This window comes from Lampetra planeri, chromosome 50 (assembly GCF_965212315.1).
Source record: "Lampetra planeri chromosome 50, kcLamPlan1.2.h2, whole genome shotgun sequence".
Taxonomy (NCBI): domain Eukaryota; kingdom Metazoa; phylum Chordata; class Hyperoartia; order Petromyzontiformes; family Petromyzontidae; genus Lampetra; species Lampetra planeri.
The window spans coordinates 500,251-527,096 of NC_136156.1; the positions used below are offsets into that span (position 1 = coordinate 500,251).

General features: G+C 48.8%; 1 protein-coding gene across 1 annotated transcript; it reads right to left on the reverse strand.

The window, feature by feature from the left end:
* Positions 1-518: 518 nt before the first annotated feature.
* On the reverse strand, positions 519-24,905 carry LOC144734266 (gap junction beta-2 protein-like). The gene is made up of 2 exons (XM_078616395.1): positions 24,274-24,905; positions 519-2,637 (listed from the first exon to the last, which is right to left on the reverse strand). Exon 2 carries the CDS (start codon positions 2,548-2,550, stop codon positions 1,531-1,533), a length of 1,020 nt encoding a protein of 339 aa, XP_078472521.1. The 5' UTR covers positions 2,551-2,637; positions 24,274-24,905; the 3' UTR covers positions 519-1,530.
* Between the last annotated feature and the right edge of the window lie 1,941 nt (positions 24,906-26,846).

Here is a 26,846-nt window from a genome sequence, read left to right on the forward strand (position 1 = left end):
CAAATTGCACGCGAATTGTTGCAATGAATATCACGTCGCGGTCTGCTTTTTGTTTGCAAGCTTCAGATTTACGTCCTTGGAAGGGCAAATGGTGAGTCTATTATAAAACCCACAGTGTGGTTTGCTTTTCAGTGATAAGAGGAGTTTTAACAGAGGCAATGTGTCCCGTGTGTGTGAGTAGACCTATCCGAAATCTCAATTTGCATTGGTTTGGTGATTTGTGACAAAAGACACAAAATTCTATAAAAAATATATCTCTTTCTCATGTGTGACAGAGTAGAAACCGGCGTGTGTTTTGCATGTATCACACAGCGCGGTGTGATTGTAAATGTTTTCTGGACCAACTTGTAAAACATACCCTGAGCGTTAACCAAGTGAAGCTCATACTGCCTTTAACATAAATCTGTGAAAATATGTTTTATACATGTTTTTTAAAGATATGTATTAAATACAGTTCTGTATATTAGAGTATTTGTTGATGAAGGTTCTTGCTCTGTGATGTCCAATCTTGTTTTGAATTTATTTGTATTGCTATCGTTTGGCTTTCAAGAGCCCACAAGGAGCCATGCTGAACTCACTCTGAATCCAGTCGAGACTCGACACCTTTGCCAGTTCGGCTTTAATGACAATGGCTGTAAACAATGTAACAGAACCCCCTTGCATTGAAAGGGAATTCGCCACCCCTGGCAGTCACCACCCCTCTCCACTTAAGAAACCCAGCAAGAGCCCCTTGCAGCCAAACCAACAAGGAAACTGCTGCATGTAGGGTTCTGTACTTTTCCTGCGATAACTGTGAATCTATGTCAGACCAAAATATTGTTCTTGGTGACTTTTTTATTGAGATGGCAGTTATTACCATCGTTATTGCTGCGTATTATTTTAAACGATCGTTCAGAAATAAAGTAAATAAAGTCCCACGCCGCGTGGCGCTGTGAACGGAGCCGCCCGGGTCGAGAATCTGCGGAGTTCAAATCCCCGTCGGGGTAGGCGTCCACTCGGTCCATCATCCTTCCCGTGGTCGGCGAAATCGGGCACGGCTTTGTGGGAAGTCAACAGCGGTCATCTTCTAGAGAGAGCGGTCCCCCGTCACGGTCTTGTGAGATTTCCACCGCGGGCTTGGGGGAAGCCGACAGAGATGAGCGCCGCCACCTAACGCTTGGCTCGCGAACGGACAGCGGCGACGCTCGGTGTGCACGCCCAGTGGCTCGAGGGGCCCTGGAGGTATGACACCATTAATGTGGTGCACCAAAAAATCACCTCGATTTCAGATTCTTATATATATAAATCGTAATTCTAATAACACTATGAACATAATGTTAACAGTGTAATTAGTCCATTGCCTTAATTACATCGCACAAAACTGCGTACGACGTAATGACGTTACATCGCTTGCTCACGCATACACCGTGTGGAGTCGGACAAGGCACCCACAAAGGGTATCTGCTCAGGCCTCCTCCCAGCTGGGCGGGCACCACCGCCACCGCCACTGCCCGGCCCCGCGATCACCACCGCCACTGCCTGGCCCCGTGATCACGCCTCTCCGATCTCCACCACGTCCTGGTGGACACCCTTCTTGGCGTGCGCCACCACCCCGTTGGCCAGGGTGATGGTCTCCAGGTGCGAGTTCCTCTTGTTCTGCTCCACCTCGCTCAGCAGCGCCGCGCCGGCACCGCCGCCACCGCCGGCGGACCTGCCGGGCGCTTCTCCTCCGGCGAACCTCTCCGGCCGTCGCCGCCCCTCCGGCGTCCTCGAGCGACTGCGTCCCCTCTCGCCGTCGCCCTTCCGCTGGCCGGGGGGCGCCCCGCCGCCCCCCTCGCTCGCCGACGCGCCCACCCCCCGCCTCTTCCGCCGGCCGCTCCAGCCGCTCCCCCCGCCGGAGGGACGCTCCGAGCCGCGCCGGCAAACGCGGCCGCAGTAGCGCGCCAGCAGGTAGACCAGCTCGGCCAGGTTGAGCAGCAGGCAGACGGCCGACACGGCCAGCATGAAGATGGTGAAGATGGTCTTCTCGGTGGGGCGCGACACGAAGCAGTCCACGACGTTGGGGCAGGGCGACGCGTCGCACTTGATGAGCCGCGGCATCGTGACGCCGCTGTAGACGAAGTAGAACGCGTAGAGGAAGGAGCACTCGAAGGCGACGCGGAAGAGCACGCTCACCACGTACGTGCACAGCAGCGGGCCGTCGATGGGCGGCTTCCGCACGGCGACGTCGTCGTAGGGCCGCCCGCACCGCCGCGCCTTCCGCTTGGCCCGGCGGTGGCGGTGAGCGACGTGCATGGCCACGAGCAGCGCCGGCGTCGACACGAAGATGAGCTGCAGGGCCCAGAGGCGCACGTGCGAGATGGGGAAGTGGTGGTCGTAGCACACGTTCTGGCAGCCCGGCTGCAGCGTGTTGCACACAAAGTCGGACTGCTCGTCGCCCCACACGCTCTCGGCCGCCACCACCAGCACCATGATGCGGAAGATGAAGAGCACGGAGAGCCACACGCGGCCGATGGACGTCGAGTAGCGGTTGGCGCCGCTCAGCACCTCGTAGAGGCCGGCCCAGTTCATGGCGCCCGCCGGCCTCGTCTTGTCGCCAGGTGCTGAGCGAAGGGACTTGGGTTGGTGAATTTACTCGGTTACACTCCCTCCCGTCCCCTGCTCAAAGACAGAAATGGAGATAAACGAGTTCAGGAGTTTTTCATCTGTCGTGCGCGGGGATACGAGAAATGGCGAGATGTTTTTGGAAGGTAAATCATCCAAACACAAATTAAGCACGGGCACGTACGTACAACTTACTTCGTGTCATCAAACCCTCCATGTATTTATTAACATTGTACATGTTTGTAATAATTGAGAGCCAAAGGAGTGCAATGCTGCAGTAAAGGTTAAGAATCACTGATCTCGACTAACGGAGCAAGCAACACTGCAATAGCGAGACACGCACATTTGAGAAACAATACAAACGAGACCAAATGGACCGATTACTGAATCGGATCGTGGACTTGAATTCTAACAACATGATCCCTCGTCACATGACCTGTTGGCCGGCGGTGGCTCTGCTGCACGTGGCCTGGTCGTGCAGAACCGTGGAGGCAGCGGGGGTTGGTGGATCACACAAATGTTGTGAAACTTCCTTCCCGCGAGCTCCGGGGAGGTCGCCGTACTCTGGCTCATCAGGAGAAAGCCGTACAGCAAACGTGGACTCCATCTATTTTTATTTTTCATACCTTCATGCTTAGATACTGGCAAAAAAAGGTCCCGTGATATGTGGATTCCATCTATTCCATCTGCATGGGATAGAGCGTTGCCCCTTCACACGCGTGGGTTTTCTCTAGGTGCTCCAGTTTCCTCCCACGGACGATAACTTAATATAAAGAGGACCATGTTCTTTGGGTCTTTCGGTAAAGCCACGTAGATAGAAAAAATAATCAAAAAAATAACAATATCACGACGTTTCCATCGCACCTGAAGACGATTGCTTGTGTTTTGATTGCAACGTTTCGATCGCAACACAATCAATCATCTTCAGGTGGAGACGATTGCTTGTGGTGCGATCGAAACGTCGTGATATTGTTATTTTTTTGATTATTTTTTCTATCTACGTGGCTTTACCGAAAGACCCAAAGAATATGAATTCCTGCAGTCACGAAAGCTTTAAGTCAAGATAAAGAGGACTGCAGAGCTTGGACAAGTGTTGGTAGTGGCGGCTCACTGTATGGCTGCTGCCGTCCCACTTCTCTGTGGTTTCTCGCACCAGACTCATTGTTTCTCTGCAGAATCAGAATATTTATTTGATACTGGAGGAATACGATGAGCTATGAAGCTCTTTTTCACAGATGTGAGCAACAACGATCGTGCACTGCTCCGGGTGTTGCGCTGGGCGCGTGTTCCATCAGTGCAGGAGCAAACGTGCCGGGGGGACCTTCAATCACGGCCAGGTCTCGGTCAGCGGTGGTTGGAGCAGCCTTTGTAGCGCCGACTCCCCGCCAATACCAGGCGACGGTGGCAGTGGCGGTGCACGAGAGGGGTGAGCCGGGTTCGCGGGAGAGGAGGGTGGAGGTTGGTGAGCGCGCTCCGCTGTGTGGGGTCGGCCTGGCCTCTGTGCCCTCTACAAGTGCCCTCCGGCCCTTTCCCGAGACACGCAGCGCTGAGATCCACGCAAAAGCGAGGGGCAATTACGTCCCCTCTGCCCTCCGCCAAACAACAAACACAACAACAAACACGAGTGGACGGAAAGTTTTGCGTAAATTCTTGAAGCCCAATTGTAAATGCTGGGGAATGGGGTGGGGTGGAAGGGAATTGCAGGGAACATGAACTTCTGCTTCCAAGGCGCATGGCCAATAGGTACGGCGAGGGGTTGCATTCAGCCGGAGCTGTCCGAGGCAGAGCTCTAGAAAATCTTTCCTGAGTGGGAGTTAGGTTGTGCGCAAGGGGGTTGTATGTATGTATCTTGAACTTCTTTCGCACAGTACGTAGCCAACCATGGTTATCGGAGGTGATGGGCAGGGGGTGGTTAATATTCCATAAGAAATTAAGCCTCCAGTACAACTGTCTATCCACTCCTGGATGAAAGACTCGGCCACACTGTATCGGTTATTGGAAGTTGTTTGACCATACTTCACGGCACTGGCATGTGTGAGTTGGCGGTGAAGAAGCCCCTGTTGTTGTCGGCTCCAATCGAGGTGTGGTCGCTTGTGTGGGGGCCCAGAGGGCCAAGTGGCAGGGGACACAGGGCAGCCAGCCTGGATCGTGGCCGGGTCATTAAATCCTGAAACTAAACTAATGTTTTATTTTACCAGGTAAGGCCACTAAGCTGTATAGGTCTTTTTCAGAAGTGACCTGGATATCACAATTGATAGCTCAACGAAGTGGCTTATCACGTGGAAATGTAGAGCAGTCAAATACTCTAAACGCGTGATGTTGATTCTAAATGTGGAAATAAAAGCCGGAGGACCCGGAGAAAAAAATCCACACGATCACAGAGAGAGACACGCAAACTCCAAATATACAGGCGTCGTCAGGGTTGGGATCGAACCCACAACCTCCTCCATACCAGGCCAAGTAGCATATCACCACTGCGGCACCCGACACAACGACCTTCCGATATCAGGAAGCCACTAGAGCTGTGCACTTTTAAATCATCTACACTGAAAACAATTTCTTTAGAACTGCTTTGTTGTGTTTAGTTTGCTATCCTTCCCCCGCACCTCCGATTAGCACGGTTGGTTATGTACGACGCAAAAAAAGTTCAAGGTACAGTACATGCATGGTCAAACAAGGACGAGTTTGCTCCGGGGTCAATGTGACCCTGGCCACGCTCCAGGGTCAATGTGGTTGGAGGGTGGCCCACTGTTGGCGCAACCCCGGGCCCCGCCGTCACGGCGCACGGCTCGACCCCCCAGCCTACTGCCAACTCTAAGCTGGTGGCGCGACTTTCCGCGTGAAGCTGCCTGGTTGCGAACGTTGCTGCAGGCAGTGCTACTAACGGCGTTGATTGGCTGGAATTGACCAGGCAGGCGGGGATGTGGTGGCTCATTTTCTTGATGGGAGCGCTCAACAAAGATGGCTCCAAGCCAGTAATTCTCACCCAGAATGTTCATAAGCAGCCTTACTCGTGAAATCTGAATAAAGTCCAGCGTCTTTGTCGCCATTATATAAAATAATGCCATGAATTGTTTAGGATTTTTAATCCACTTTGCTGTTAATAAATTCCGAAAATAAACGATTGTATAGTTGTGTGGACGATGAAAGTATCAAAATAGCGACACAAAGTGTTGATTTGATTTATAAAAAAATATACATACGAACCTATATTGTATATTTTTGGGCTATAACTTTAATCCGATCTAATGTGTACTGCTATGTACACTTTGTTGAATTCAGCAATGATTATAACTTATTAAAAACCACTATGCAGTATATCGCTTACAGACGGATGTAAGCCCCACTATATTAACCTGTACCGTTATTTTTCTCCACTGCAACTTCAATACAATCTACATAATTCAACATAACTGTTATGTAGATTAAGATATCATACATACATGAACGATGGTGAACATTTTACATTCATCTATGGAACCCTTTTTTCCAGTATTAAGATGATACAAAGAAAAGGCTGTACCAATATTATTGGCAGAAAGGGTAAAGTATTTACTTATTTTTACTACATTAATACAGTCCTGTCAAAAAATGGTCCCGTAGATGGAACTGCGTGCCCGAGCTATCCATGCTGCGGCGACTGCATTGCCCTTGTACTGTCCGCCTTTTGGCGTTTTGTGCTCGATGGCACCGGTGGTGAAACGATGCTGTGAAGGAAGCCGTCTCCGGTGTAGGCCAATCAGTTTCAAGGGCAAGGCATGCATTGTTATCAAACACGTTTGTTTGCATGTTCTACCACAAGCACGTGTGGTTAAGGCAGACTTCACGCCTTGTGATGGGTGTCTGTTTGGTGTTTGTTTATCTGGGCACCTCCTCTATAATTCATAATCAAGGTTTTTGGGTGATTTATTTATAAATGTGTCGCAACCCTCCACCACCCGACACGGCCAATCAGCAAAAATGTGCGTCACGTTGACAAAAGACAAAATAGTTCACTACTTTAGCCCACCGGTGTGTTGAAGAGTGGATCCACAACATTTACAATTCGTATAATTACCACTTTACATAGTTGCATTTTCCCAGTATTCCATTAACATAACTCATTTAAGTCACAATTAAACATAATAAATACCACATTGTTAATCCACTGCTATCAATGCCTTCCCTACGCCGTGTCCGTCATGGCAAGTGGTTTGACCATCACTATCACCACTCTGGTCAGTGTGTGTCCAGGACGGGTTCAGATGTCACTCCACCCACTGACCTTCGCCATGGCCTGGAATTCGAACTCGCATATCTAGCTATTGTAGCAGAGTGCACTCACCAGAATGCCCACGGCTGAATCACACAGTGAGAAGTTATCCTGCTGAAATGAATAAATAAATGTGCTTCACATCATAAGTAGGGCGACGTGCTCACACGGACCTTTGTGACGACCGTTCAAGAGAAACCGCAAGGACACGGCGGGCTTTATCGCAAATTAAATAAATGCGTCAGTGTAGCTTGGAAATTGGATGCCCATTTTGTTGGCCCTATGTGAATGATACCGTTCCATGACATGATGGCGGTTAACTAAGTAACACTCTTAATTATGACTGAAATCCTCTCGGAAGGAATAACAGTCTTATCCAGTCCAATGTTCTCATGCACATACTGGCCAACAGGGAATAGTTAAAACAACACGTTGCTTAATTTCTTTGACAGAAAATGAACGGCTCAAGTGGATTATAAACTCCCAGATCCAGGAGGTGGGAAAACGCCGCAGTTAGAATGAAATCCAGGTCGTCGCGATCCAAGAAGCGACGATCTTACAAAGGAGGTTAGCGACAGGTGAAGGTGCAGCCCTGCAATTGCTCGCTCACGTCAATGCTGGCGGAAGGGCCTTCACCACTAGAGGGAGCTCTAGGAGAGGCCCATCAAGAGGGTTTTTGGCCTACTCTTCCACACTGGCCAGATGTCTTGGAAGAGGTGGGATTACCCTAATTTGACCCCACCGCACACAGCCTGCTGATTGGCTGGGTGTGGTGCACCCGTTTGTCCGACTAAGTGGACAACAGAGGTGGCGGGAATCAAGAATTGTGCACCACTGTTCCAACACGGTGGCTAGGAGATGTTAACTCCCTTGCCTCGTCGGCAGGAGGTCGTGAGTTCAATCTCAACCCCGACCCTGACGCCTGTATATATGGAGTGTGCGTGTGTCTCTCCCTGTGGCTACGTCCTCCGGTTTTTCCCTCCACATTTATAATCAACACGCGTTTAGAGTATTTAGCTGCGAAACATTTGCGCATGAGAAGCCACTTTGTTGAGCTACGATTCGTGGCAAGGTCCCTTCTGAAAAATAACTATATAGCTCAGTGGGCCTTACCTACTAAAATAATAAATAGTTTAGATGTATCATCTAGATTTGAAGTTTTCGTGACTGCAGGGATCCATACTCTTTGGTTCTTTCAGTAAAATCACGTAGGTAGAAAATAAAATAAAAAAATCACGACGTTTCGATTGCAACACAAGCAATCATCATCAGGTGGGAAAACCTATATAACCTCTTACCACGACATCTCTCTCCCACTTCAGAAAAAAAAATTATTGCTGTGGTTTTCCCACTTGATGATGATTGCTTGTGTTGCAATTGAAACGTCGTGATTTAATTTAATTTATACCCACGTGACTTTACCGAAAGAACCAAAGAGTTTATATGTAGAGTTATAAAAGTCGTGCCACGAGAGTTCGTGCTAGATTATAGCCACCCGACTTTAACCACCACAGCCAATCACAGCCACGACCACCACCACTCCCACCACAGTCAACGCATCACCTGCCTCCAACCCCCACCACGACCAGCTGCACCACCACCAAGAGGCATCCACGAGGTGTCCACAAACAGCACTCGCCTCTCTGGAGCTTCATCTCGCCGTTTCTCGCAACACAGAAACGTGTTTGAAGTGATTCAAACACGTCCCTCTCTCAGCTTTGCAGGAAGTCTAGAATATTTGCTCAAAATTAGCGTGCAATTTTTTCGAGTCGATATGCAAATATGAACCGGTTTGAACCGGTATTCAGTAAGCGGGGAACCGAATCTTCCAACGCCATATTGAATAATTCCAACCGTAACCGATTTAATCAGTTCCAAATTAAAACCACACCCGAAACCCAATCGCTTCGACTCCCTTGGCGACTCCCTCTCCCATCATCTCGCTCGGAGTGTCGACATTGAAAGGGATGTCCGCAAACCCGAGGTCTGCGGGGGGCCTCCAATGGGCCACCGCCACCGTTGGTGTGGGGAAGCCTTCATATAGCAGTGGATGGGCACAGGAGCTGAACATGCAGTCATGGACACAGCTCGCGTGGTGCAGAAAATTGACTATTGCACCCTCTTTAAGCGGCAACTGAATTAAGCACGCCCGAAATGCTCCGTATTGTTGAACTTCTTTCGCACCGCACGTAGCCAACCGCGCTAATCGGAGGTGTGGGGGAAGGACAGCGAACTCAACACAAAAAGTTGTCAAGAATCGAGGCGATTTTAAAGTGCATAGCTCCAGTGGCTTCCTAATAAAATCTATGTTCGATGGATACTCGGATAGCCAAAATCCGCTGCGAGGATGAGCGGCGTTTGCGTGATGGTTGATGTCCCTTGACGAGATCAGCCAGGTGCTGTTGTGTGGGCCATTCGTTGCCAGCACTTTGTGCGTAATGAGTGCCATCTGGTGGACGACTCGGTCACCTTAGTTGCTATGAAGAAGATCCATCGCTCGAAACATCATCTCATATACAGTACTTCTTATGTATTTAAAGACAGCGTTATTGACTAACTAGTTTATTGTTACCTTGCTGAGATGTTTGTTGGCATTAACAGCAACGCAGCCCACCTCCAGAATGTGAGCTGTGTGTGAAGTTCCACCAGAGATATTTTTCAATATATAAACATCACCTTGAATGCGAAGATACATATATAGGGGACACGAGCACGACAAGTCCATGGCGAGACGGGATGAAGGTGATGGTGGTCGAGACGAGCGATGACAGAGACCCACGTTGGCTCGAATTCCTTCTGGCCAATGACGGCAGTGAGAATATCTCGTACCCTTCCTGGTTAATGCAGACAGGATTCCTTGCGAAAGGTTTCTGTTTGGTGTTTTAACATCTTAACGCCTGTTTTATTGCCAGAAAGGGTAAAACATATTCTTCTTATATTGGCTACTGGCAAGGGAGGCCCCATCATGAGGTGGCAGCACGATACGCGCAACGATTAAAACATTTCCTCTAGCGCACTCGAACAAAATATTGGACCGTAGTTTCCGACTTTACCCCTGAGCAAAAACATGTTGTGCCTTACCTTAGAATTTGTTTTCTAACCCTACCAATACGGTCAAATGTCGTGTGCCGCAACTTCGCACCCTTCCGTCCCTGGCCCCACCACCTCGCTCTGCGTGTCGCCCATTGCCTTGAAGCGTTGCGAGTGGCAACTCCATCACTGCCATCACCACAGGGTGGCACCACCATCACCACCATCACTGCCACCACCACAGGGTGGCACCACCATCACCACAGGGTGGCAAAACCATCACCACCATCACCACAAATTGGCACCACCATCACCACAGGGTTGCCCCACCCTCATCCACCATCACCACAGGGTGGCACCACCATCACCACCACCACAGGGTTGCACAACCATCACCACCATCACAGGGTGGCACCACCATCACCACAGGGTGGCACCACCATCACCGGGGAGCTGGACATGACAGTGCTGGCTGCTGCTGCTGCACAAGCCGCGGTGGACAATAAACAATCTCACGCGGAGGCTTTCGCGACCATTCTCAACCAGAATACAGATTGTAAATGGTGTGGCTTGGCTCTCCAACACACCGGTTAGTGCTGTACTCGTGACAACCCTCACTAATTGGCTGTGTCGGGTGGTGGCGGGTTTAACGATACATTTATAGATTTACGCGTTCTAACCCACAACAAACTGTATTATGGATAAGAGACAACTCAACAGGTACATAATTCTAGATTTGAAGCTTTCGTGACTGCAAGGATCCATACTCTTAGGTTTTTTCGGTAAAGTCACGTAGGTAAAAAAATTGTAATTAATAAAAGTAAAATAAAAATAAAATAAAAATCACGACGTTTCGGAGGCAACACAAGCTTCCGTCTTCAGGTGGAACCGTCACAGCACGATTGCTGTATCAAGTAAGAGAACTTCCAAGAAAACAGTCCTTGTATAACAGGACCCTGCGGGGTGGGCTGGTAGGAATAATACTAATACCGGTACAGGGATATCGACCGCACACACACGCACACACACACGCGCACACACGCGCATAAACGTACACACGCACACACGCACACACCGCACGCACACAAAGACAAAGATCCCCCGTGTAGCCTGAACAGACTGTCGGGGCAAGTGCTGTTAGCGAGCAGCACCTATGAAGGCCGGCACGGCACACACACACACGTACACACACATGCACGTACACACACACACACATGCACGCACACACACACGTAATGAAGTTGTGTTGCTACGCTTCCAGTTCGCCGTGAATAACGATCCGAAGCCCAATAGCGCCCATTCATCACGCCGCTCGAGTGGGCCGGACACGCACACACGCACGCACACACACGCACACAATCACACATATACACACACGCACACACGCACACACAGACACGCACACACACGCGTATACACACGCACGCACACACGCGCATACACACACGCACACACGCGCATACACACGCATACGCACATACACACGCGCATACACACACGCACACACACATATACACACCTCTCACCTGCAAGGCAGCGGTCGCCGCTTCTCCCACATCTCTCGTCGCGGCAGCTGTAGCGATGGTGCAAGTTTGTTGTTGTAAAGTAATTTTGAAGCGAAGTTTAAAGTTTTGCCGTGATGGCAGGGGGAGCGGGCGGTAATCTTGTCGGACAGGGTCATGCCAAGTGTTTGCAGTAGGGGGCGATGTTGATACACGTGTGAATACGATGTAGTGAACACGACAGAGATGTGGTGAACACGGCAGAGATGTAGTGAACACGACAGAGATGTAGAGATGATAGTTAACACGACAGAGATATAGTGAACACGACAGAGATGTAGAGATGATAGTGAACACGGCAGAGATGTAGTGAACACAGCAGATGTAGTGAACACGGCAGAGATGTGGTGAACACGGCAGAGATGTGGTGAACACGGCAGAGATGTAGAGATGATAGTGAACACGACAGAGATGTAGAGATGATAGTGAACACGGCAGAGATGTAGTGAACACGGTAGAACTATAAGCGAGTGAATAGCAGCAGCGACGAGGCCTCTCGCTGCCTCTGCTCTGCCGCTGCCGGGCTGCAGATTCAGCCGAGTCAGGTACCACTGCCAATATGCACAACAACAACAATAAACGTGCTGCGTTTCATCTCTGTGTTAATAAGCCTGCCGCACTAGGCCTCACGAAGCCTGCCGCACTAGGCCTCGTGCCGTGCTTTTCGTGCACAAATAAGGCGATTAAATGTATCTCGTCTCTGTGTTAATAAATGTTTCTTGTCTCTGTGTTAAAAAAACGTGCTGCGTTTCAGTAAAGTAATTTTTTTTTATAAACGTGCTGCGTTTCATCTCTGTGTTAATAAGCCTGCCGCACTAGGCCTCACGAAGCCTGCCGCACTAGGCCTCGTGCCGTGCTTTTCGTGCACAAATAAGGCGATTAAATGTATCTCGTCTCTGTGTTAATAAATGTTTCTTGTCTCTGTGTTATAAAAACGTGCTGCGTTTCAGTAAAGTAATTGTTTTTAAATAAACGTGCTGCGTTTCATCTCTGTGTTAATAAGCCTGCCGCACTAGGCCTCACGAAGCCTGCCGCACTAGGCCTCGTGCCGTGCTTTTCGTGCACAAATAAGGCGATTAAATGTATCTCGTTTCTGTGTTAATAAATGTTTCTTGTCTCTGTGTTAAAAAGCGTGCAGCGTTTCAGTAACGTAATTTTTTAAATAAACGTGCTGCGTTTCAGTAAAGTAATTTTGAAGCGAAGTTTAAAGTTTTGCCGTGATGCGCCGGAAGCGACGGCCATCTTGTTTAATTCACATATCGCAAGGGGAGCGGGCGGCCATCTTGTCAGACAGGGTCATGCCAAGTGTTTGCAGTAGGGGGCGATGTTGATACACGGACGGACGGACGGACAAACGCGGACGGACGGACGGACGGACAAACGCGGACGGACGGACGGACGGACAAACGCGGACGGACGGACGGACGGACAAACGCGGACGGACGGACGGACAAACGCGGACGGACGGACGGACGGACAAACGCGGACGGACGGACAAACGCGGACGGACGGACGGACGGACAAACGCGGACGGACGGACAAACGCGGACGGACGGACGGACGGACAAACGCGGACGGACGGACGGACAAACGCGGACGGACGGACGGACACATTAATCTATTGGTGGTCTGGTCCACTTCGTTCCTACCAGTATAACAACTCTCCTCAACAACACTGTCCGTAATGGGCAAATATACTTAATCTGCGACGTTTCGGGAAGTGGCCCTTCTCCATAGCGCACACGAAACAGAGGCCAGAGCTACAGAGTGACTCACCATCGAGCCCGGGGAGAATTCCACGTCGTGTTTTCTGATTACAAGTTTCTATTTAAATAAGCGTAAGATTAGTTACTAAATCGTAGCTCTTGAGTAACAGCCACATCCTTCAAAACTCACAAAGTGTTTACTACTAAATAAACTCATTTATATTAAAAAGACATTTTTAATTCAACGGTTTTATACTTAACTTGACTCCTGTGTTTGTCGTGGTTAAATCTTGTAAACAACGTTTAGTCAACTTCCTGTTGTCCAATACATTCAAAATATTTGCCCACGTACTCAGATGCATGCCGGGATCAAAATCGGAATAAATCAATAGTCTCTTTTAAAGCAATTAGCATTTTGTGTGGACGGCTTATGTATGTTTAGGTCAAAACGCCGCGGTCCCTAAACTCAGGAATCGCCTCGACCAATGGGCAGGCGCCGCGTGTCCCTCGTCATCAAGATGGCGGCCACTTCCCCTTGCCCAATCAAGTTTCAGTATTTAGTTTTTAGTGCACTTTAGAATAAAACCGTTGTTTAAAAATAACGTTCTTTAAGGAGTTTATTTTTACAAATGTTGCTGGCACAATGCAATGGGAATACACTACGCAGGAGAACTTTAATACTATAACTCACCCCCCCCACCCCGCGTGGATTTGGATCCATATTCACATCTTGTCATCAAGTATGAACATGCAGGTCCTGAAGGAGCTCCCAACATGAAACTTCGGACACCGTGCCAAGCCACACCGCTGCTGACAGCAGGGGCTGCCGCGTCCTCCACAGACCCCCCCCCCCCCCCACCACGGGCGTCTTCACGTCCACGGCAAGCAATGACGATGCAGAAAATCAGCTGGTTCTTTATAATGCGATTATCTTAGTCACTGGCGCCTTATAACAGGGAGTTTTCTTAACTAGACCCATTAAAAGGGACTCTAAAAACCACCCTCTATAAAATGAATACCTTTGATGGAACAGCCAATGTCTCTGAGGTCTTGAGAACAAATATTCTCAAGAGTGAGGACGCAGACGAAACGTCGCGTCTGCCATTCCCCCGTCTAAACAAACGTCTCGTTTCCCAGGTGCGCCCGCACACCGCCGCCATTCCCCAAGCCCTGCGTGGCTGTTGTCTTGCACTCGTGCTGTGGAAGGCGTCCAGGGGTGCGTTGCAGACAACGCCGTTCTGCGTTGCGTTGCAAGCACAGCCCTGCGACTGCTTGCTGCTTGCTGCTGGCTGAAGGGCCTCCGCTTAGAGGGCTGGAGAGCCCCTGGCCAGACGTTCTGGTCAGGGGCTGTCCACGCCGGCCACTCGTTTGAGAAGAGGTGTGAGAGGACCCACATTTCACCTCGCCACGCACGTGACTGCCCGAGATACTAACTGTGGCGGTACCCATTAATACCGCCCGGTGTACAGAGGCGGTCACTGGCACCTGTGGGTCCAGCTGTCACACCTGGAGGTTGAATTGGACCAGCGAGCGGTGTGCTTCACCATTACAGCAAAGCCGCATCCTACGTTCATCTAGCTCGGACATTGGATAGCAATCATTCACAGTCCTTTGTCAATCCACTGCTCGATTAATTCCTCCCCAGGCCATGTTGGTTTGGGAATTGTTTGACCATGCTCAACCAATGGTGGCCATTCTGCGAATAGACTTTGCCCTATCTAATGAATGGGGAATTTCCACCATTTAGCTCAAGGGCCGCGAGCAGGAGATGAATACCATCCCAAAGAACCTTTACAGCAATGTATGCATGCTGGGCATCTTTCACACCGTTCGTAGCCAACCGTGCTAATCGGAGAGGTACGGTGGAAGGACAACAAACTAAACACAAAAAACAGTTCTCAAAAAATGAGTTTTCAAACTAGATTTTAAAGTGCATAGCTCCAGTGGCTTCCTAATACTGGGAGGAATAGTGTTACAGATGGCCACAAAAGCGTAATGATGCGTTTAAAAAAAAACCCCGGCTATATGCACTCAAATATCTACTGCTCGATGAATGTTTTCTTCCCTGAGTTGGGAGTCTTCAGGAGCACGTTTGTGACCTGGGCTGGAGAAACTAAACCACGGTATCAGCGATGGGGTAAATCGGCTGTCATGCTCCATCAAAATTACAGCACCACAATTATAGCCACTGTGTTGGTAATATCCCATGCGGGCCTGTCCAACGATCAATCCACAAGTCCACTCGACGACAGCAAACTTTTAGTAACGTTTACCTCCCCATAATCCACGAACTGGGTTTCCGATCATCGGAACGAGACATTAACCCCACTTATAATACTGGGACATTCCTGGGGACCAGATCACCCAAAATGCACCTAATCCCGTCAGGTTTCGAAATACATTGGCATTTAGCCCCTGAACATATTGCCATCACCGCAAGCAGATACAACAGAAAGCGGGGTTTTTTCCACGTGACACCATCGTCGGATGCAGACTGCCATCAACGCCAGTATGTGTGCTCACTGTTTCTTTAGTGCATTTGGTCAGAAGAAAATAGTAGACGTCAATATTTGTTCTGGTCAAGAATGGGCTACGCTTTTAAAGGAGGCGTTTGATATTTTATCCATCCTATCGATTCTCACAAAGTCATTAACTTAAAAAAACCCAGCACTTATTCAAGCAAATACAATTCCTACCGGAAACTTGATTGTTTTACTTTATAAATAATAAACTGACCTCCGTTGGTTCGGTGTCCCTGCATACAAGTATGTTCAAGCCCGTCGGTATATTTACTTTCCAGGCCAATATTTTCCAGTGGCATTTGTTTAAGCAAGCAAACCTCTGAGCTGGCTTCGACCTTCTCTGGGTCTTATGAGCACAGTTATGCTTTGTTGAAATGTCAAAAACGGTCCACAGGTTTGCTTGCTTAAACAAATGCCACTGGATAATACTGGTCTGGAAAGATATCCGGCTGATGGTCTAAAAATCGAAATAATGTGTATGTGGAGACAGAACGGTGGTCGGTTTATATATGTCATTATTTAGACATGTAATTATTTACATGTCATTATTTATGCTCCAGAATGAGACTGTTGACTCAAAACATAGGCTGACAACACAACAGTTTGAAGCACGAATACACCACACATGTGCCCTTGTGGAAAATTCATTATCCGGTGATGCTGCTGCTGATGCTGCGTTGGCAGTGGTGTACAGTCACAATTAACAAAAAAACACTCTTTGGTTTTTTCGGTAAAGTCACGTAGGTAAAAAATAAAATTAAAATAACTCACGACGTTTTGGAAGCAACACAAGCCTCCGTCATCAGGTCTAACTGCTCCAGTAAAATTGCTGTAGCGTATATATACGCATCAGGTGTAACTGTTCCGGTGAAATTGCTGTAGCTACAGCTACAGAAATTTTACTGGAGCAGCTACAGCTACAGCAATTTTACTGGAGCAGTTACACCTGATGACGGAGGCGGCTTGTGTTGCTTCCGAAACGTTGTGAGTTAATTTATTTTTTAAAAATTACTACGTGACTTTACCAAAAAAACCAAAGAGTATGAATCCTTGCAGTCACGAAAACTTAAAATCTAGAAAAAACAAAACACTCAACACATTTGTCATTAACACTGTGGCCTTAACATAAAAAATCATAACATAGGCAATGTCCCGGGCAGCAATGGTCCTTCGTCATGTGCTATGAAAAAGGGCCATTGCCCGAAACGTCATATATTGGTAGTGCTATTGACAAACACGTTGAGTTTTGCTTTGTTCTATGTCGAAAATATAAATGTTTACTCAATGGCCTCCCCTCTCTCTCTCGGTTTGGAATAAAGAACAACTGATGGACCTGCATTGAAGACTGCCTGGCTGCACAGACAGCCAGTCTATAATCCTCAAGCCACTCCATGATCAGTGAATTGATCATAATTTGCAGTGTGTTACAGTTTTGTTTAAAATCATTTCAGCCCTTTGTTAATCCATTGCTGGATGAAGGCCATGGGGTTGTTTTGACCATATTTTGTCGAGTTGAAGTTGGAGGGAGGCCCAGGACCGATTCAAATATGACTCGCCACGGGATTAATTAGCCATGGCCGGTAATCAAACTTAGATAGGCGGGTTCATAGCGCAGTGCGCAAATTGCAGTGCCACAGCACCGCACACACGTGATTACTATGCAACATGAGACGCATTTTCTAACTGCACCGTGAGAAATGCTCTCAGCTTAATGAGATTAATGAGTGTGACAACCTATCAATTACACCACCTCTCAGTGCAGGTCTAACCCAAACCCATCACACCACCTCCCTGTAGAAGTCTAACCCAAACCCATCACACCACCTCTCTGTAGAAGTCTAACCCAAACCCATCACACCACCTCCCTGTAGAAGTCTAACCCTAACCCATCACACCACCTCTCTGTAGAAGTCTAACCCAAACCCATCACACCACCTCTCTGTACAAGTCTAACCCAAACCCATCACACCACCTCCCTGTAGAAGTCTAACCCTAACCCATCACACCACCTCTCTGTAGAAGTCTAACCCAAACCCATCACACCACCTCTCTGTAGAAGTCTAACCCAAACCCATCACACCACCTCCCTGTAGAAGTCTAACCCTAACCCATCACACCACCTCTCTGTGGGGAAATTCCTGTCGTTGTCCAAAGCATTGATATAACAATTTCCCCATACATTACAGAATATCCCCGACTCTACTCTCCTCCCTGTGGTGCGCCACAGGTAAAACGTCGCTGTGTTATAGAAACAGCTGCTGGCCGTGTTGAAGCAGCCACGTTGCGCCGTCCACAATCATGGATTGAAGCACTTTACTCGAACTGGGTGCTACTCGTGGCACAGGTAAGGGAGTATCTTGCGTTATTATCGCAGGATACACCTTTGGATCCTCCTAGTATGCAGTAAGCATTGGCACTTCGATGAATGAATTCACAGCACGTGGACAGAGGAGGTATCTAAAACAATGGCACGCCGAGATGCTGGTGAACGCCTCGTGGGACTCTGCCGCATCTCAATGCCGTGGGAAATTAAAGAATCGCCAAGCTGCGACTGTGGCATAGCCCCAACCCTTAAACGCAACACCGCACACCCTGGCGGCATCGCTGCAATCTGTACAGCGTCTACCGCAGCTTTGGATTGCTTGAAGGACCTTAACGTTCTCCACAAACTGTTTCCTCCCAAACACCACAGTGGTGGCGCCGCGAGGCACATTGCAGCACGTGATGATATTTTGTTATGTGAACTTTGTGACACTTTGTGACACGCTGCCGTGAGAACTTTGTGACACGCTGCCGTGAGAACATCTGTGCAGCGCGAGGAGGAACCACATTCAAGTGGGGAGGCAGCCAAGCGGTGAGCCGGTGCCAACAATTACCCAATTAACGCATTCCTATGATGTACGTGTACGTCGTCCGTTTTTCTTCTGATTCCGTTCCGATGACGTACGTATACATCGTCCGGAGGGCGTGTGGCCAGTTTGGCGACAGCTATCGTAGAGTTTGGCGGTCGTGTCGCTACAGTTCTCTGTGGTGAGTACGAGGTCTTTGAAAACAGCAGCGCTACTCTCTAAATAAAATTAACGCTAACCGCTTATGTGTTCTGAGATTCAACAGTGAATGGGACACCCACCCTGCACCTTACAGTCGTCTCGGAACGCGAACGGGTTAATGAGTGTTGAAACATGTGGGAGGGGGCAACACTCTATTCCACGCAGATGGAACAGCTGGAGATGAGTCCACGTTTTTTCCCGTAACGCATTCTCCTGGCAAGCCAGGGTATGGCTCCTCTTCGGAGCCCACGGAGGGAGAGGGAGTTCCACAACAGCCGTCCGGCGATTCACCAACCCTCGCTGCCTCTACAGGGCTGGATTACAGGCAGGCAGCCATTTGCATAACTCCCGCCGCCACCCCCTTGCACCGCTTCCCCCTTTAGTTCCACAACCACCTCCCCCACATCTCCCTGCGCTTTGCGGTGCAGCGCGTCCTCGGCGCAGCAACCCATCATCTCGAGTGAAAACGCATTTCTGTAGAATTGCTTTTTGTGTTTAGTTTGCTGTCCCCCCCTCCCCACCTCTGATTAGCGCGGTGTGAAACAAGTTCAATGTACGTAGTACTTAAAGTTAGATGTTTTCCCCGTGTATATTCCTGCATCGCAGAGTGAATGTTAAACGCACGTGGAATTACAACTAGAATCAGAGCAATTCGCAATTCATTTTTGGGTGAGATCGCCGTAAGTAAAATGTGTGTCGTACACCATTCTCCACCTTACACAGCCCAATTAATCGATACTCAAGGTTTATTTGGGGTTAGATTGTGTAAATATAAATGTGTATTTAACCCGCCGCCACCATCCGAGATGCATAGAGACCCATAGAGATACACAGTGACCCATCGAGACACAGAGATATACATAGATGCTCATAGCGATACACAGTGGTCAATAGACATAGATGCATACATAGTGACCCATCGAGACAAAGCGACCCAGAGACACAGAGATGTACACTGAAGGCAAGCCAGAGTACACTTGTGGCCAAGCAACTCAAGCTATGGACCTGTTGGTAAACCACTGCGGTATTCCAAGCTCCTTCAACAGAGGAGGGACAACAAAACGACAACAACTCTCTTCTGAAGCTCTCTCGTCTGGCTATCAGACCTCGACATTGCCATCAAGATACTTAACATATATTGGCATGCGCAAGAATAGCATTGAAAACGCTGGTCTACAATTTTTTAGACGCCGTCTGTTTCAGAGATTAAATGTGCTGTTTATTATGGATTTTTATGTGTTGAATTAAAATATGACAAAACAACTGATTGCCTACATTTTACGTCTATGTATATTGTGTAGATAGTAGCGTTTTACTAATACATTGTAAACCTAGGTTTTTTCATGTGTTTATGGTTGCTTTACATGATAACATGTCACCTGTCCTGTTCACGTAACACTTTACAAATCAGCAAAAGGGTTATATAAATAAAATGTATTATGAAACAAAAAGCAAACAACTATTATGTATTCATAACTACAGAGTTTAGTCCTATTCAGTGTTTACTTGGCACATCTTGGCTTGCCTCTTGTATTCATTAAATGGAGCATCTCTTGTCACTGTCCAGCAATAGTCTGCAAGCATTGATGGGCTCCATTTGTCCTCATAGCGTTTCTCCATCGTCGCAATCTCCTGGTGACATCGCTCGCCATGCTCGTCGCTCGCTGCTCCGCAGTTCGATGGGAAAACATCTAGATGAGAGTGCAAACAATGTATCTTTAGTGACATGTTTCCTTGAGGAGGTTTTCCACCAACTCCCTGTAGTTGTCTGCCTTGTTGTTTCCGAGAAAATGTGTTGCCACTAACTGGAAGGCTTCCATGCCCTCTTTTCCTTGCCACGCAGTGCACTGTCAAATGCATCATCTCAAAGAAGTTCACGAATCTGAGGACTAACAGGGGCACCTTCCTTTATCTTAACCTTGGAAATTTTCCACGGAAATACTGGAAAGCTGCTTGTGTTTTGTCCATAGCTTTGACAAAGTTCTTCATCAGACCCAGATTGATGTGTAAGGGTGGTAACAAAATCTTCCTTGATTCAATAAGTGGTGGATGCTGAAGACTTTTCCTCCCAGGCTCCAATGACTCTCTGAGTGGCCAGTCGATCTTGATGTAGTGGGAATCTCTCACGCGACTGTCCCATTCGCAGAGAAAACAGCAGTACTTTGTGTATCCAGACTGCAGACCAATCAAGAGAGCAACAACCTTCAAATCGCCACAAAGCTACCACTGATGTTGGTCATAGTGTATGCACCCCAAAAGTTGTTTCATGTTGTCATAGGTTTCCTTCATATGGACTGCATGACCAACTCGAATTGATGGCAATACATTGTCATTATGCAGCAAAACAGCTTTAAGACTCATCTTCGATGAATCTATGAACAGTCTCCACTCATCTGGATCATGAACGATGTTGAGGGCTGCCATCACACTATCGATGTTGCAGGCTACAAGATCACCTTCCATGAAGAATGGGACAGGATCTTTTTGACGGTCACGGAACATGGAAACCCTAACATCACCTGCCAGAAGATTCCACTGCTGCAGCCTGGAGCCCAACAGCTCTGCCTTGCTCTTGGGCAGTTCCAAATCCCTGACAAGGTCTTTCAGTTCACCTTGTGTTATGAGGTGTGGTTCAGAGGAGGAGGATGGGAGAAAATCTGGGTCATGTGACCTTGATGGTTCAGGACCAGAAGTTTAATCCTCTCCCTCGTCTGACTCAACTGAGAATGATTCTGGTGCATCAGGAACCGGCAGTCCTTCTCCGTGGGGTACTGGGCGTGTAGCTGATGGAATGTTTGGATAATGCACAGTCCATGCAGAAGTAACAATTGCTGATGTGATGTTGGCTCTCTCCAAATCATTGGCACTGCAAAAGGCATAGATTTCCTTTTCCTGTTCAACCACTAGCGAAGATGTGTTGCACACACGTTGCAGCATATGTGTGGGCCCACATCTTCTCTTGATCTCCAATTTTGCAGCCAAAATCAAGGTGAAAGGCTTTCTTAACCATAGTGGTTATACTGCGCTTTTGTGATGCAAAAGTCACTTCACCAAAAACATAGCAGAAGTTATCTACTTTGTTCACACAAGTACGAGGCATCTCTGTTCACTTTGGCAAAGCAGAAATGTGTCCCTTTGCAAAATCAAACACTGACAAATAAGAGAGCATGACACTGTATGATTTCTAGAGCTGATATAGGGCAATTTGTTCAGCAGAGGGATGTACGCCTGCAAGGATTCATACTCTTATGTTTTTCGGTAAAGTAACGTAGGTAAAAAATAAAATTAAAATTAATAAAAGTAATGAAAATCACGACGTAAAGAGTAAAGTACTCTTTACTTGATACAGCAATCGTGCTGTGACGGTTCCACCTGAAGACGGAAGCTTGTGTTGCCTCCGAAACGTCGTGATTTTTATTTTATTTTTACTTTTACCGAAACAACCTAAGAGTATCATTTTCATTCTCAGTGACCCAGAATTAGAAAAGTTGGACTACATTTATTTCGGAAGCATTTAGGCTGTAGACCAGTGTAATCATTTGGGTCGTTTTTTGTTACAGCCATGAAAGTGTTCACACTTCGAGTATATATCAAGTTTTCATGTATAATGAAAACGCAGACATGCATATTAATGCGTGTATAGTGAACACAATCAAAATATCAGGTCGAGTTACAAGATAGACATTGTTGTTTAATCTCTGCTGCAAGTAATTAATGATTTTGTTTGTATCAAGACACATACAATATACGTGTACGCACATTTAGTCTACACAAAACACACACACTCGGCATAATGATCTATTGTATGTTTCCAAGACCACACAGAAGCGTTGAAGCACAGACGACACAAGCCAGCCAGAGTCGACTGCGCTCCTTGAACTCTCAACTCACGAGGCACTATCGTCGTGGCAGGCAATTGGCTCCGAAACGTATCGCTGTCACACGCAAGAATAGCTTTGCATTAAAAAAAAATAATAATTACTTAAGCCCTGCGTTAATCCGCTGGTGAAGCTGGGAGCCGTCAGGACCGGTTCTGATCATCAACTCGCCACGGATGTTCGCCTCGGCTGAGAAGCGAGCGTCCACAGCACAGTCCACGAACCCCAATCTCCACCACTCCACTCACCCACCAACACTGCACTCGGCTATGAACTAGAAGAGCTGTGTACAGCACTGTCGGCGTTCATAGACACAATTGCTACCAATTTGCGGTCATCAAGTGGTTACCAGATGGACGTACTGGCTTTTGCCATGCCAACGTGGAATTTCCACCAGAGATGAGAACCGCCCAAGGCTCGTTTGAGTATGCAAGCAACACACACAAAGTACTGTACTCTATACACACATGTCTATACACTACTAAACTCTACATACACACACACATGCCTCTACAATACTACACTCTACACACACACATGCCTATACACTACTACACTCTACACACACACATGCCTATACACTAATACACTCTACACACACACACATGCCTATACACTAATACACTCTACACACACACATGGCCTATACATGACGCAAAGGCCACTAGTCACTGACACAAAACAAACTCAACACAATCGTCAATAATAAAGGAAATGTATTGTGTACATGATAGACGACGTTTCAAGCGATGACCCTTCTTCACAGCATATAGAGAGGCCAGAGAACGGTAAAGTGGATAACAGTTGGAGACATCAGTCCATATACCACGGGGCGCGATTAGAATGAATTGATAACACGTGCTTACTGAATAGAACAAAACAATTACAGATCCACGTGCATCATTCAATTGGCACCGTATTCCCTCCTCACCCCACTTATTCACTCACCCCACTCACTCACCCACCCCACTCACCCCACACACTCACCCACCCCACTCACTCACCCACCCCACTCACCCCACTCACTCACCCACCCCACTCACTCACCCACCCCACTCACCCCACTCACTCACCCACCCCACTCACCCCACTCACTCACCCACCCCACTCACCCCACTCACTCACCCACCCCACTCACCCCACTCACTCACCCACCCCACTCACCCCACTCACTCACCCACCCCACTCACCCCACTCACTCACCCACCCCACTCACCCCACTCACTCACCCACCCCACTCACCCCACTCACTCACCCACCCCACTCACCCCACTCACTCACTCACCCACCCCACTCACCCCACTAACTCACCCACCCCACTCACCCCACTAACTCACCCACCCCACTCACCCCACTTACTCACCCACCCCACCCACCCCACTCACCCCACTCACTCACCCACCCCACTCGCCCCACTCACTCACCCACCCCACTCACCCCACTCACCCCACCAACTCACTCACCCCACCAACTCACTCACCCCACCAACTCACTCACCCCACCAACTCACTCACCCCACTCCTCACCCCACTCCTCACCCCACCAACTCACTCACCCCACTCACTCACCCCACTCACTCACCCCACTCACTCACCCCACTCACTCACCCCACTAACCCACCCATCCACTCACTCACTCACCCACTCACCCCACTCCTCACCCCACTCACCCCACTCCTCACCCCACTCACCCCACTCGGCGCCCTGGAGCGCGGCTCACATGGCAGCGGTCGTGCGGGCAGAGACCCACGGCTCCGCGACTTTCATCCGCAGCGCGCAGCTCCACTCAGCTCCACTCAGCTCCACACAGCTCCACTCAGCTCCACGCAGCTCCACGCAGCTCCACTCAGCTCCACTCAGCGCGGGCACCATCCCGCGTCCGTCCCTAAGTGGAGCAACAGGCACCGCCGCCGAGTCAATAGCGCAGGGCGCAGGATCATCGTCTCACTCACCCCACGGGCGAATGGGTGAGTGGGGGGGAGGGTGGCGGTGTAAGTGGAGAGAGAGAGGTGGGGAGTTGTGGGGATGTGGCCACGAACGCCTCCAGGTGTCTCCGCATCAGAGTTCAGAGGCGCGCCCCAAATACAGCCACGCGTCTACGTCATGCGTAGAGTCCTGCTCATGTGGTGGTCGTGGTGGTGCTCGTGGTGCTCGTGGTGGTGATCATGGTGGTGGTGGTGGTGGTCGTGGTGGTGGTGGTGGTCGTGGTGGTGGTGGTGGTGGTCGTGGTGGTGGTGGTCGAGGTGGTGGTGCTCGTGGTGGTGGTGGTGGTCGAGGTGGTCGTGGTGGTCGTGGTGGTCGAGGTGGTGATCATGGTGGTGGTGGTGGTGATCATGGTGGTGGTGGTCGTGGTGGTCGTGGTGGTGGTGCTCGTGGTGGTGGTGGTGGTGGTCGAGGTGGTCGTGGTGGTCGTGGTGGTCGAGGTGGTGGTGGTCGTGATGGTGGTGGTGGTCGAGGTGGTCGTGGTGGTCGTGGTGGTCGAGGTGGTGGTGGTCGTGATGGTGGTGGTGGTCGAGTTGGTCGTGGTGGTGGTCGAGGTGGTGGTGGTGGTCGAGGTGGTGGTGGTGGTCGAGGTGGTGATCATGGTGGTGGTGGTCGAGGTGGTGGTGGTCGTGATGCTCGTGGTCGAGGTGGTCGAGGTGGTGGTGGTGGTGGTGGTGCTGATGTCCTCGCAGCTTCTTCAGGGTGCTGTCTGAAGTGTTTCATTCCTTGGCTTTCGTTCCGTCACTGTTTTTGACCATTCTCCCTATTTGAGCAGGTGTTGCCTGCTGGCTGGAGACGTACGTGTTGCTAGTTTAAGAATGTTAAACACCTTTCTTAGCATATACTGGTAAACATTGGCGTATTGGTGCATTTTGTATACTTGTGTGTACTGTAATGGTGTATATTGATATATGTATCGATAGATCAGTGCACTTGTGCATAACGGCTCGGTGTAAGTGATGGTGTAGAGCAGAGTTTGTGTAGAGCAGAGTTGGTGTAGAGCAGAGTTGGTGTAGAGTAGAGTTGGTGTAGACTAGAGTTGGTGTAGAGTAGAGTTGGTGTAGAGTTGGTGTAGAGCAGAGTTGGTGTAGAGCAGAGTTAGTGTAGAGTAGAGTTGGTGTAGAGAAGAGTTGGTGTAGAGAAGAGTTGGTGTAGAGTAGAGTTGGTGTAGAGTAGAGTTGGTGTAGAGCAGAGTTGGTGTAGAGTAGAGTTGGTGTAGACTAGAGTTGGTGTAGAGCAGAGTTGGTGTAGAGCAGTGTTGGTGTCGAGTAGAGTTGGTGTAGAGCAGAGTTGGTGTAGAGCAGAGTTGGTGTAGAGTAGAGTTGGTGTAGAGCAGAGTTGGTGTAGAGTAGAGTTGGTGTAGACTAGAGTTGGTGTAGAGCAGAGTTGGTGTAGAGCAGTGTTGGTGTCGAGTAGAGTTGGTGTAGAGCAGAGTTGGTGTAGAGCAGAGTTGGTGTAGAGTAGAGTTGGTGTAGACGAGTTGGTGTAGAGTAGAGTTGGTGTAGAGTTGGTGTAGAGCAGAGTTGGTGTAGAGCAGAGTTAGTGTAGAGTAGAGTTGGTGTAGAGTAGAGTTGGTGTAGAGTAGAGTTGGTGTAGAGTAGAGTTGGTGTAGAGCAGAGTTGGTGTAGAGTAGAGTTGGTGTAGAGTAGAGTTGGTGTAGAGTAGAGTTGGTGTAGAGCAGTGTTGGTGTAGAGTAGAGTTGGTGTAGAGCAGAGTTGGTGTAGAGTAGAGTTGGTGTAGAGTAGAGTTGGTGTAGAGTAGAGTTGGTGTAGAGTAGAGTTGGTGTAGAGTAGAGTTGGTGTAGAGCAGTGTTGGTGTAGAGCAGAGTTGGTGTAGAGTAGAGTTGGTGTAGAGCAGAGTTGGTGTAGAGCAGAGTTGGTGTAGAGTAGAGTTGGTGTAGAGTAGAGTTGGTGTAGAGCAGAGTTGGTGTAGAGTAGAGTTGGTGTCGAGTAGAGTTGGTGTATAGTAGAGTTGGTGTAGAGCAGAGTTGGTGTAGAGCAGAGTTGGTGTAGAGCAGAGTTGGTGTAGAGCAAAGTTGGTGTAGAGTAGAGTTGGTGTAGAGTAGAGTTGGTGTAGAGTAGAGTTGGTGTAGAGTAGAGTTGGTGTAGAGTAGAGTTGGTGGCTATCAGTGTTGATGGCTATCAGTGTTGCTGGCGCTGACAGTCCAAGGGTTGACGGGTCACATGCGGACCCAGGGGTCACCTCCGCCATCTTCCCTCCTGGGTCGAAAAGTTCAACCTGGTCATCTTGTGGAGTCCATGGCCCCGGGCATACTAATGTG